The sequence below is a fragment of the Microchirus variegatus genome, assembly GCF_963457635.1.
Source record: "Microchirus variegatus genome assembly, chromosome: 8".
NCBI classification, from domain to species: Eukaryota; Metazoa; Chordata; class Actinopteri; order Pleuronectiformes; family Soleidae; genus Microchirus; species Microchirus variegatus.
The window spans coordinates 31,493,842-31,507,314 of NC_139809.1; the positions used below are offsets into that span (position 1 = coordinate 31,493,842).

At 47.9% G+C, this 13,473-nt stretch overlaps 2 protein-coding genes across 2 annotated transcripts in view; one reads left to right on the top strand and one right to left on the bottom strand.

Moving 5' to 3' along the window:
- Positions 1–3,487: 3,487 nt before the first annotated feature.
- LOC310931233 (aldo-keto reductase family 1 member B1) lies at positions 3,488–11,127 on the top strand (the record flags this gene model as incomplete). The annotated part of the gene is made up of 10 exons (XM_083894343.1): positions 3,488–3,586; positions 4,590–4,766; positions 4,890–5,006; positions 7,905–7,982; positions 8,095–8,211; positions 9,142–9,254; positions 9,412–9,499; positions 10,379–10,462; positions 10,702–10,784; positions 10,983–11,127. The coding sequence occupies 10 exons, from the start codon at positions 3,488–3,490 to the stop codon at positions 11,125–11,127; spliced, it is 1,101 nt and encodes a 366-aa protein (XP_083750469.1).
- Positions 11,128–12,276: 1,149 nt separating this feature from the next.
- The window catches only part of klhl36 (kelch-like family member 36), a 7,767-nt gene continuing 6,570 nt past the window's right edge, over positions 12,277–13,473 (bottom strand). The window contains exon 8 of the mRNA XM_083893856.1: positions 12,277–13,157. Within this exon, the coding sequence (XP_083749982.1) occupies positions 12,569–13,157 (589 nt within the window). The 3' untranslated portion in view covers positions 12,277–12,568. The remainder of the gene's footprint in view (positions 13,158–13,473) is intronic.

Consider the following 13,473-nt stretch of genomic DNA (forward strand, 5'->3'; position numbering starts at 1 on the left):
CTCCCACACCAAAGTCACTCACTCTCCCACACCAAAGTCCATAGAGTAAACCAGTGATTTTAACATCACAGCACACAGGAGTTCACAGGAGTTGTTGATCCACTGCTGCCTCCATCACCAACTTAACTCAGTGACACAAAGTGACCACACGAGGCAGCAGAGGACCAGCAGCTCCTGTGTCCCTGTGATGTTAAAATCACTGGTTTTCTCTGTGGGCTTTGGTGTGGGAGAGTGAGCGGTTTACAGACGTCGCTTTCCTCTCGTTAAAGATAAAGACGTGAAACGCGTGACGTTGACGTCGTGGTCTTTTACTAATGGGCTAACGTCGCTCTTGTTGTGTTGCAGTACCGCACACCACCACACTAGAAAGAGCCTGAACTCTGCCTTTAATCGTTCAGACTGAGAAACGACAGATCGAGAAAATCGTGAAATGAAGTCATTTTTATTATTATTGTTGTTGTCTCTGTCCATAACCAGCTGTGTTGTGGTGTACGTATCGGAGCTTTAACGCGGGTTTAAAATGCTCTGCAGAATTTAACGTAGTTAATCGCGCTCTTCTTCTTCTTTTTTAAATACGCCACAGACGACAAACAAACAAACAAACAAACAAACAAAGACACGTTTCACGTGTGTGAGTCTAAACCGAGCGATTTCACGTCATCAAAAGTCCGTCCTGATGCTGAAACGCCTACGTTTTCGAGCTGGAATCGACTGGTGGGAGTTTGTTTTTGTCGTCGTTGCCGTGGCGACGAGATGCCTACTTCCCCCCGGCCGCTCATGCTATAATTTTGTGATGTAAACCATTTAAACTGACCCAATATTTATATTTTATATGAACAACTTGTATTTACCCTGATGGTGTTTGTGTATTTATATAATTTGTAATATAAACACCACTGATATCAGCACACACACACACACACACACACCCACACCCACACACACACACACACCCAATGATATGTTTCTGACTGTAACTTTATATGTTAATTGTGACGTGTTGAAAAGCATATTTGTATAAAAACCTAATAAATAAATAAATAAACATAAACGTGTTGATGTGACTTGTGTTTGTTCATATTTGGAAAAATAAAAAGCTGAGATTATGTTTTACTCACTCTCCCACACCAAAGCCCATAGAGAACACCGTGTGAGAGTGAGTGACTTTGGTGCGGGAGAGTGAGTGACTTTGGTGCGGGAGAGTGAGTGACTTTGGTGCGGGAGAGTGAGTGACTTTGGTGTGAGAGAGTGAGTGACTTTGGTGTGGGAGAGTGAGTGACTTTGGTGTGAGAGAGTGAGTGACTTTGGTGTGAGAGAGTGAGTGACTTTGGTGTTGGAGATTGAGTGACTTTGGTGCGGGAGAGTGAGTGACTTTGGTGCGGGAGAGTGAGTGACTTTGGTGCGGGAGAGTGAGTGACTTTGGTGCGGGAGAGTGAGTGACTTTGGTGCGGGAGAGTGAGTGACTTTGGTGCGGGAGAGTGAGTGACTTTGGTGTGGGAGAGTGAGTGACTTTGGTGTGAGAGAGTGAGTGACTTTGGTGTGAGAGAGTGAGTGACTTTGGTGTTGGAGATTGAGTGACTTTGGTGTGGGAGAGTGAGTGACTGTGGTGTGAGAGAGTGAGTGACTTGTGTGGGAGAGTGAGTGACTTTGGTGCGAGAGAGTGAGTGACTTTGGTGCGGGAGATTGAGTGACTTTGGTGTGAGAGAGTGAGTGACTTTGGTGTGAGAGAGTGAGTGACTTTGGTGTGGGAGAGTAAGTGACTTTGGTGCGGGAGAGTGAGTGACTTTGGTGTGGGAGAGTGAGTGACTTTGGTGTGAGAGAGTGAGTGACTTTGGTGTGAGAGAGTGAGTGACTTTGGTGTTGGAGATTGAGTGACTTTGGTGTGGGAGAGTGAGTGACTTTGGTGTGAGAGTGAGTGACTTTGGTGTGGGAGAGTGAGTGACTTTGGTGCGGGAGAGTGAGTGACTTTGGTGTGAGAGAGTGAGTGACTTTGGTGTGAGAGAGTGAGTGACTTTGGTGTTGGAGATTGAGTGACTTTGGTGTGGGAGAGTGAGTGACTTTGGTGTGAGAGAGTGAGTGACTTTGGTGTGAGAGAGTGAGTGACTTTGGTGTTGGAGATTGAGTGACTTTGGTGTGGGAGAGTGAGTGACTGTGGTGTGAGAGAGTGAGTGACTTGTGTGGGAGAGTGAGTGACTGTTGCGAGAGAGTGAGTGACTTTGGTGCGGGAGAGTGAGTGACTTTGGTGTGAGAGAGTGAGTGACTTTGGTGTGAGAGAGTGAGTGACTTTGGTGTTGGAGATTGAGTGACTTTGGTGTGGGAGAGTGAGTGACTTTGGTGTGAGAGTGAGTGACTTTGGTGTGGGAGAGTGAGTGACTTTGGTGCGGGAGAGTGAGTGACTTTGGTGTGAGAGAGTGAGTGACTTTGGTGTGAGAGAGTGAGTGACTTTGGTGTTGGAGATTGAGTGACTTTGGTGTGGGAGAGTGAGTGACTTTGGTGTGAGAGAGTGAGTGACTTTGGTGTGAGAGAGTGAGTGACTTTGGTGTTGGAGATTGAGTGACTTTGGTGTGAGAGAGTGAGTGACTTGTGTGGGAGAGTGAGTGACTGGTGCGAGAGAGTGAGTGACTTTGGTGCGGGAGAGTGAGTGGTTAGTGTCTAACAGTGAAGATAAAGACATGTTTATGTTTATATTCACAGAAAAACAGAATTTCAGGTCTTTGTTTTTTTTAAAGTCTTCTGACAGAGTGAACAGCAGGGGGCGCTCATTGTGTCTGTGACTCATACAACTGCACTGCAGACACTGAAGGTTAACCATTAACTAGTTACGTGTCTCTGTGTGTGTGTGTGTGTGTGTGTGTGTGTGTGTGTCTGTCTGTCTGTCTCTGTGTGTGTGTGTCTGTGTGTGTTTGTGTGTGTGTCTGTGTGTGTGTGTTTCTGTGTGTGTGTCTGTCTGTCTGTCTGTCTCTGTGTGTGTCTCTGTGTGTGTCTCTATGTGTGTGTTTGTGTGTGTGTCTGTGTGTGTGTGTGTTTCTGTGTGTGTGTCTGTCTGTCTGTCTCTGTGTGTGTCTCTGTGTGTGTGTCTGTGTGTGTCTCTCTCTCAGTGTGTGTGTGTGTGTGTGTGTACCCTTATATAAACCCTGTGTCATTAGCAGTGACCTTTGTGATGTTGTCTCTCACTCAGTCACTCAGTGAGTTTACATGTAAATACTTGAAGTCTTCATGTCGTCTAATCATTAACCACAGAGCTGATAAGGACACGAGGACAGAGCGAGGACACGAGGACAGAGCGAGGACACGAGGACAGAGCGAGGACACGAGGACAGAGCGAGGACACGAGGACAGAGCGGGAGGACACGAGGACAGAGGACGGCAACATCAGCACAGAAAAAGGAAGGACGTGAAGTCAGCGTTAGAGAAGAGGAAGCTGTGACTGTGTGTGTGTGAGTGTGTGTGAGTGTGTGTGCGTGTGTGTGCGCTTCTTCTTTTTAAAATGTCCTCAGTCGACATGGACGTAACACAGGAGGCCAGAAGCTTAGAGCTGAACGACGGCTCATCACGCATGCCTTTGTTGGGTTTGGGAACATGGAAGGTATCTGCAGCCCTCACTCCTATATCTGCTGCTCCTGTATCTGCAGCCCTCACTCCTATATCTGCTGCTCCTGTATCTGCAGCCCTCACTCCTATATCTGCTGCTCCTGTATCTGCAGCCCTCACTCCTATATCTGCTTCTCCTGTATCTGCAGCCCTCACTCCTGTATCTGCAGCCCTCACTCCTATATCTGCTGCTCCTGTATCTGCAGCCCTCACTCCTGTATCTGCTGCTCCTGTATCTGCAGCCCTCACTCCTATATCTGCTGCTCCTGTATCTGCAGCCCTCACTCCTGTGTCTGCTGCTCCTGTATCTGCAGCCCTCACTCCTATATCTGCTGCTCCTGTATCTGCAGCCCTCACTCCTATATCTGCTGCTCCTGTATCTGCAGCCCTCACTCCTGTGTCTGCTGCTCCTGTATCTGCAGCCATCACTCCTGTGTCTGCTGCTCCTGTATCTGCAGCCCTCACTCCTGTATCTGCAGCCCTCACTCCTGTGTCTGCTGCTCCTGTATCTGCAGCCCTCACTCCTTTATCTGCGGCCCTCACTCCTGTGTCTGCTGCTCCTGTATCTGCAGCCCTCACTCCTGTATCTGCAGCCCTCACTCCTGTGTCTGCTGCTCCTTTATCTGCAGCCCTCACTCCTGTATCTGCTTCTCCTGTATCTGCAGCCCTCACTCCTGTGTCTACTGCTCCTGTATCTGCAGCCCTCACTCCTGTGTCTGCTGCTCCTGTATCTGCAGCCCTCACTCCTGTGTCTACTGCTCCTGTATCTGCAGCCCTCACTCCTGTGTCTGCTGCTCCTGTATCTGCAGCCCTCACTCCTGTATCTGCTACTCCTGTATCGGCAGCTCCTGTAGCTGCAGCCCTCACTCCTGTATCTGCAGCCCTCACTCCTGTATCTGCTGCTCCTGTATCTGCAGCTCCTGTATCTGCAGCTCCTGTATTGTCACACTGTTTTCAGGGTAAATCTATCTTTCTGACGTGTTTCCTACTCGCTGCAGCCCTCCCATCTGCCCCGGACCTCAGTCCAGGCCGCCGTGGAGGCCGCCATCGCCGCGGGCTACCGCCACATAGACACGGCCTACGACTACGGCAACGAGGTGGACATCGGCAAAGCTCTGCGCTCCAAGATGCAGCAGGGAGTCGTCAGACGTCAGGACATGTTCATCGTCAGTAAGGTGACAGTGTTTCCACGTGTTCTCCATGATTTATATATATATATATGTATAAGTATATATATATATATGTATAAGTATATATGTATAAGTATGTTCATATGTAATGAAGGTTTTGTTGTGCAGCTGTCGAACACTCATCACGCTCCAGACGACGTCCTCGTCTGCTTGAACAAATCCCTCCGCGACCTGCAGCTCGACCACCTCGATCTGTACCTCGTTCATTTCCCCGTCGCCCTGAAGGTGCGTCTACGTCTACGTCTACGTCAGCTCACTCTCCCTGCACCAAAGTCCATAGAGTAAACCAGTGATTTTAACATCACAGCAACACAGGAGTTCACAGGAGTTGTTGATCCACTGCTGCCTCCATCACTAACTTACAATGACTGATTGTGACCACACGAGGCAGCAGTAGACCAGCAGCTCCTGTGTCCCTGTGAGCTAAAAACCACTGGTTTTCTCTATGGACTTTGGTGTGGGAGAGTGAGTGGTTTACAAACTTTACAGTTTCCTGTTGTTAAAGTCCGTCTCACAGTGAAGATAAAGACGTGAACGTGTTCTCAAAGACGTCGTAGACTTAAACTGACGTGGATTTTATTAGCCAAGTGTTTACTTAAGTGGCTAAAAGTGGCCATTTTGTTTTCACTCTAGGTGATTTATACGCTAACATGCTAATATGGCATTAAAAAAACATTATGCTGAATGATGGTATTGGGCATGTATGCTAACATTAGCAGCAGCTAGTAGCAATGGTGACACAGCAGCTCCTGTGTGATGTGATGTTAAAATCACTGGTTTTCTCAAAGGACTTTGGTGTGGGAGAGTGAGTGGTTTACAAACTTTAACAAACTTGAACTGACAAAGATGTTATACTTTAAAAAAAAAATTAAAAAAAAATGTTGCCAGTGTAAAAATGTTGAAACAGGAAACTGAAGTTAGTAAACCACTCACTCTCCCACACCAAAGTCACTCACTCTCCCACACCAAAGTCACTCACTCTCTCACACCAAAGTCACTCACTCTCCCACACCAAAGTCACTCACTCTCACACACCAAAGTCACTCACTCTCCCACACCAAAGTCACTCACTCTCCCACACCAAAGTCACTCACTCTCACACACCAAAGTCACTCACTCTCACACACCAAAGTCACTCACTCTCCCACACCAAAGTCACTCACTCTCCCACACCAAAGTCACTCACTCTCCCACACCAAAGTCACTCACTCTCACACACCAAAGTCACTCACTCTCACACACCAAAGTCACTCACTCTCACACACCAAAGTCACTCTCCCACACCAAAGTCACTCACTCTCACACACCAAAGTCACTCTCCCACACCAAAGTCACTCACTCTCCCACACCAATGTCACTCACTCTCACACACCAAAGTCACTCACTCTCACACACCTAAGTCACTCACTCTCACACACCTAAGTCACTCACTCTCCCACACCAAAGTCACTCACTCTCACACACCAAAGTCACTCACTCTCACACACCAAAGTCACTCACTCTCCCACACCAAAGTCACTCACTCTCCCACACCAAAGTCACTCACTCTCCCACACCAAAGTCACTCACTCTCCCACACCAAAGTCACTCACTCTCCCACACCAAAGTCACTCACTCTCCCACACCAAAGTCACTCACTCTCCCACACCAAAGTCACTCACTCTCCCACACCAAAGTCACTCACTCTCCCACACCAAAGTCACTCACTCTCCCACACCAAAGTCACTCACTCTCACACACCAAAGTCACTCACTCTCACACACCAAAGTCACTCACTCTCACACACCAAAGTCACTCTCCCACACCAAAGTCACTCACTCTCACACACCAAAGTCACTCTCCCACACCAAAGTCACTCACTCTCCCACACCAATGTCACTCACTCTCACACACCAAAGTCACTCACTCTCACACACCTAAGTCACTCACTCTCACACACCTAAGTCACTCACTCTCCCACACCAAAGTCACTCACTCTCACACACCAAAGTCACTCACTCTCACACACCAAAGTCACTCACTCTCACACACCAAAGTCACTCACTCTCCCACACCAAAGTCACTCACTCTCCCACACCAAAGTCACTCACTCTCCCACACCAAAGTCACTCACTCTCACACACCTAAGTCACTCACTCTCACACACCTAAGTCACTCACTCTCCCACACCAAAGTCACTCACTCTCACACACCAAAGTCACTCACTCTCACACACCAAAGTCACTCACTCTCCCACACCAAAGTCACTCACTCTCCCACACCAAAGTCACTCACTCTCACACACCAAAGTCACTCACTCTCACACACCAAAGTCACTCACTCTCCCACACCAAAGTCACTCACTCTCCCACACCAAAGTCACTCACTCTCCCACACCAAAGTCACTCACTCTCACACACCAAAGTCACTCACTCTCACACACCAAAGTCACTCTCCCACACCAAAGTCACTCACTCTCACACACCAAAGTCACTCTCCCACACCAAAGTCACTCACTCTCCCACACCAATGTCACTCACTCTCACACACCAAAGTCACTCACTCTCACACACCTAAGTCACTCACTCTCACACACCTAAGTCACTCACTCTCCCACACCAAAGTCACTCACTCTCACACACCAAAGTCACTCACTCTCACACACCAAAGTCACTCACTCTCCCACACCAAAGTCACTCACTCTCCCACACCAAAGTCACTCACTCTCCCACACCAAAGTCACTCACTCTCCCACACCAAAGTCACTCACTCTCCCACACCAAAGTCACTCACTCTCCCACACCAAAGTCCATAGAGAAAACCAGTGATTTTAACATCACAGCACACAGGAGTTGTTGATCCACTGCTGCCTCCATCACTAACTTAACTCAGTGACACAAAGTGACCACACGAGGCAGCAGAGGACCAGCAGCTCCTTGTCCCTGTGATGTTAAAATCACTGGTTTTCTCTGTGGACTTTGGTGTGGCAGAGTGAGTTCTTAAAGATATCGTAGACTCAAACTTAGACAAAATGACAAAATCCATTTGAGATAAAGCTCGTTTTAACAGATTTAAAAAGAATGTTTTTGCTGGAACAATAATATAAATGTTGTTTTGACCGTGATGATGTGAACGTGTCCACAGAAAGCGGGCGACGAGCTTTTCCCCGAGGAGGACGCACAGACGCTGACCTCTGACATCGACTATGTGGACGTGTGGAGGGTAAGAACGCGGGTCATTCCACGGTGGTGAAAGGATTTTTTTTTTTTTTTTTCAATAGAAAAATATAAGAATGTAAATGTTTCCTGAAGGTTTCTCCTCCGTGTGTTTGCAGGGCATGGAAGCTCTGCAGGCCTCAGGGAAGGTGACGAGCATCGGCGTGTCCAACTTCAACGTCCTGCAGCTGCAGAGGCTGCTGGCTCTGTGCAGGGTGCCCCCTGCTGTCAACCAGGTGCAGCACACCTTTGTTATTATGACAGAGGGCTCACGCCTGACACTCTGTCGCTTCACTGTGCCTTTAATATAACAGGAAAGTGAGTCTGTGTCTGTAAACCACTCACTCTCCAGACACCAAAGCCCATAGAGAAAACCATGAGGACAGTGAGGACAGAGGACGGCAACATCAGCACAGAAAAAGGAAGGATGTGAAGTCAGAGGAAGCTGTGACTGTGTGTGTGTGTGGGTGTGTGTGTGTGTGTGTGTGTGTGTGTGTGTATCTGCTGCTCCTGTATCTGCAGCTCTCACTCCTGTATCTGCAGCTCCTATATCTGCAGCTCTCACTCCTGTATCTGCTGCTCCTGTATCTGCAGCCCTCACTCCTGTATCTGCAGCTCCTATATCTGCAGCCCTCACTCCTGTATCTGCAGCTCCTGTATCTGCAGCCCTCCCTCCTGTATCTGCAGCCCTCACTCCTGTATCTGCAGCTCCTGTATCTGCATCCCTTACTCCTGTATCTGCTGCTCCTGTATCTGCAGCCCTCCCTCCTGTATCTGCAGCCCTCACTCCTGTATCTGCTGCTCCTGTATCTGCATCCCTTACTCCTGTATCTGCTGCTCCTGTATCTGCAGCCCTTACTCCTGTATTGTAAGTCAGTGATGGAGGCAGCAGTGGATCAACAACTCCTGTGTTGCTGTGATGTTAAAATCACTGGTTTACACTATGGACTTTGGTGTGGGAGAGTGAGTGGTTTACAAACGTCAATTTTTCAGCCTTCTGTTAGTTAACGTTGTGTTAACGTTGTGTTAACGTTGTGTTAACGTTGTGTTCAGAGCTGATGCGAGAGCTGGAAAACTTTTAAGAAACAGATATCTGACGCTCAGAGCCTCCATTTTGCCTGAGTTGACAGTTTGGACGTCTGCTCAGTTCTCCTGTCGTCCTGCAGGTGGAGCTACACCCGTACCTCGTGCAGACGGAGATGATTGACTTTTGCAAATCCAACAACATTGTTCTGACTGCGTTCAGCCCGTTTGGTTCACCTGCACGACCCGCGCACATGTAAGACACACACACACACAATTCATTTAGACTTAGTTCAGTGACACAAAGTGACCACACGAGGCAGCAGAGGACCAGCATAAAATCACTGGTTTTCTCTGTGGACTTTGGTGTAGGAGAGTGAATGCACGTCACAGACCTTTTCATCCTGTTTCAGGTTGAGTGCAGACGGTGATCCACAGAAGCTGCTCGAGGACCCAGTTGTTGCAGAAATAGCCAGAAAGCACAGACGCACCTCTGCACAGGTCAGTGTGTGTGTGTGTGTGTTCTTGTAGTTGCGGCATACTGAGGACCAGTGAGGGTTTTTAACCAACAAAGTGAGGTCATTTTTACGGAGTGAGGACATTTTGGTCGGTCCTCACTTTGTTTTCATTAAAATCACTTCCTTAGGTTGCTATAACATGCTATACTCAATTTGTCAAAAAAGAAATTCAAATTTTGGACCAAATTTTTTTTTTTCAACTTTTGGATGTATGACGTTTTGTTTTTGTCAAATTATGGGTAAAATTTTCCATTTTTTTTGGTCAAATTTATTGGTCAAATTTTTTTTTGTCAAATTTTGGACCATTTTTTTTTTGTCCAATTTTTTTTCAACTTTTGGACGAAATAGTATAGTATGACGTTTTTGTCAAATTTTGGGTCAAATTTTTTTTGTCAAAGATGTTTTCACATTTTGGAAGACAAAGTATAGTTTGATGTTTTTGTCAAATTTTGGGTAAAAAAAAATTTAATTTTTTTTTGTCAAACTCTTTTTCAACTTTTGGACGACATAGCATAGTATGACGTTTTTGTCAAATTTTCGACCAAAAATTTTGGTTCAATTTATATATATTTATATATATATATATTTATTATAAAATAAAAAGTTTTTATTTTAAAAAGTTTTCCAGCCCTTTTTGCTCTCGGGCTCCACCTGCAGACATGTTATGGTACTGCAACCAGTAGTTCTTTATTGATGTCATTCATGAAGTAGATATTTGTAATTGTGTTGATTTATAAAGTGGAAATGCTGGTCCTCACTTTGTCAGCAACCTAGTCCTCAGTATGCAGGAAGTACAAGAATGTGTGTCTGTGTGTGTGTGTGTGTTCCTTTGATCCATTCACTCACGATGATAACCTTGCAGGTGTTGCTCAGGTACCACGTGCAGCAGGGCATCGCTGTCATCCCCAAGAGCGACAAGTCTCATCATATTCTCGAAAACACAAAGGTAAACATTTTTATTCGGTTTATTTGAACGTGTTTTTAAGCTGACAAAGACTTAATCTGAAGCCTTTTGCAAAGTTTCACTTCTTTTTTTTTACTCGCGGGACCACGTCGCCCCGCCCTGCAAAAAAAACCCCAAAAAGACTGTCGTTACCGAACCGGCAGACGCCTCTGCCGTGACGTCGGTCCTGTGTTGTCATATTTGAAATAACCCAGTGACTTGTTGACACGGAAACTGTGCAGATATTCGACTTCAAGCTCTGCGAAGACGACGTGAAAGCGCTGCGAGGACTGGACCGAGGCTGGAGGTGCTGTGCGCTCGCAGAGTGAGTGACCGACCGCCCCCCGCCGCCCGCCGCCGACACTGCAGCGCCCTCTCTCAACTGTTTCCTGTTTGTTTCAGGCTCAGATCTCACCCGTACTATCCTTTTGAATGAAGCCGTCGGACGAATCGCAGGGCGACAGACGACGGAATCGGTGCAGGATGGGTTTTATCCGTGTGCACACTGTTGTCCTTCCGTCAGCCAGATGTTCGGTCGGCTCCTGCATCAGACACCTTTTCCCGAGATCTCCACCGGTCCAACTCCGGCCGGGAACCGGTGTAGTGTGGAAATTGAAGATTTGCGTCACCTGACCCCGTGTCGTTCTTCTTCCGCCATATTGGATTGAATAGATTCCCGATATATGAGCTAATAACTTCCCGTTTGCCGGCTACGCCGCCGATTTCGTCCGGCTGTGAAACAGTGTTGTTTTTCGTCGACGATGACGGAAATCTTTTCGTTGACGCCACCTTTTTTTCACGAAGATAACGAGACGGTGACGAGATAACCCCGGTTCTCCGAAACATGAGGTGAAACAAATGTTGAAAGAGAACTTTAGGTTAAGGAGATAACCCCGGTTCTCTGAAACATGAGGTGAAACAAATGTTCAAAGAGAACTTTAGGTTAAGGAACGAGAACTTTAGGTAAAGGAGATAACCCCGGTTCTCTGAAACACGACGAGACATGACGCGTGTTCACCGTTGAATGACCATGGATAAGGAAATCCCGCAGAGGCCGACACTTCTGCTATGTGAGGGCACTCGTTAGCACTTCAAGCTAGCGATCTTTATGCTAACGTGTTAGCAAACAACAAAACGGATGGATCATTTTTTTTAGCGGCAGAAAGAAAACATGACACGCATGACAATAACCGGACACAGTAGTTAGTAGTAGTAGTGGCCAAAGTTAGCTTTTGTTACGCTAACGTCAATTCGTTATATGTGTGCGTTTGTTTAGCAGCGTGGTTAGCCATGTTAGCATTCAGTGATGGTGTGTTGAAGGGTTAGGGTTAGGGTTATAGGTCTGCTGCTATTTTCACAACTTGTGTGCGACACTTGCCCAACAACAACCTCCAATACATTTGTTAGAAGATTATACTTCTTTTTTCGACTAAAACTGGACTAAAACTATCACATATAGAAGTGACTAAAATTAATAAGCATTTTCGTCCAAAAGACTAAGACTAAGACTAAATCTAAGACGGTTGTCAAAAACAACACTGCTGTGAAATCGGGCAAACGCTTTCCAAGAGTTTGGTGAAGATCGTACAAATAAACGTGTGACCTGTGGAAAGTTAAGTGGAATCGCGTTCTATTCCATCAAATACGGCGAAGGAAGAACGACAAAGGAGTCAGGAGCCGACCAGACATCTGGCCGACGGGAATAAGAAAAACCTTTGGTATAATCAAGCATTTTATTATAAACTGATGTTTGTAAAACCACTCACTCTGCCACACCAAAGCCCATAGAGGAAAAAAACAGCCTCTGCTGCCTCGTGTGGTCACTTTGTGTCACTGAGGTCAATCTGAACGAAGGATTTTAAAAACCGAATTGACAAAATCAGACGTTTGAACTCAGTGATGGAGGCAGCAGTGGATCAACAACTCCTGTGAACTCCTGTGTGCTGTGATGTTAAAATCACCGGTTTTCTCTAAGGACTTTGGTGCAGGGAGAGTGAGTGACTTTGGAGCAGGGTAGATTTGAAATATGACTGATTTTCTTGTGGTGATTCTCATAAATAAAGTCTTTTCCTCTCACGAGAAGCCTCTGAAGTCCTTCGTCGGTCTCTTTTACACAGGACGCGATCGTCCTCTCGCACTTTGTCCCGTCGTCTTGTCCTCTGGCGAGGACGAGGACGAGGACGAGGACGAAGGCTTGACAGTTAAAACACACGCGGACGCTCCCGCGATGCGCTTGGGTAAGTCGGGTCCCCTGGACCAGGCCCCTCCGTCGGGGTCAAACACCTGCGTGGCCCTGGAGAAGACCATGTTCTCCCAGCCGTAGCCCCCCAGCACGTAGATCCGCCCCGCCCACACCGCCAGCCCCGCCTCGCTGTTGGGCAGCAGCAGCGGCGCCACGCGCGTCCACTGTCCGCCGCCGCGCGGGTCGTACGACTCCGCCTGCAGGACGTCGAAGCGCTCGGCGGTGTCCGCGCGGTCGTCGCTGCCCCCGACGGCGTAGACGAGGTGGCGGAGCGAGGCCATGCAGTGGCGGCCGCGAGCCACCGACATGGGCGGCCGCTCCGCCCACGCGCCGCCGCAGTCGCCCGACGCGTCGTAGCTCAGCACGTCCCGGCGGTACGGTCCGATCTGATAGTCGTGGCCGCCCGAGACGTAGACCTCGCCGCGGTGGACCGTCCCGGCGTGACCGTACGTGGACCTGGAAGAGACGACGAAGGAAGAAACTGAAGTCTGTGAACCACTCACAGTGTGTGTGTGTGTGTGTGTGTGTGTGTGTGTGTGTGTGTGTGTGTGTGTGTGTGTGTGTGTGTGTGTGTGTGTGTGAGAGAGAGAGTGTGTGTGTGTGTGAGGGAGAGAGAGTATGTGTGTGTGTGAGGGAGAGAGAGAGAGTGTGTGTGTGTGAGAGAGAGAGTGTGTGTGAGGGAGAGAGAGAGAGTGTGTGTGAGGGAGAGAGAGAGAGTGTGTGTGAGGGAGAGAGAGTATGTGTGTGTGTGAGGGAGAGAGTGAGTGTGTGT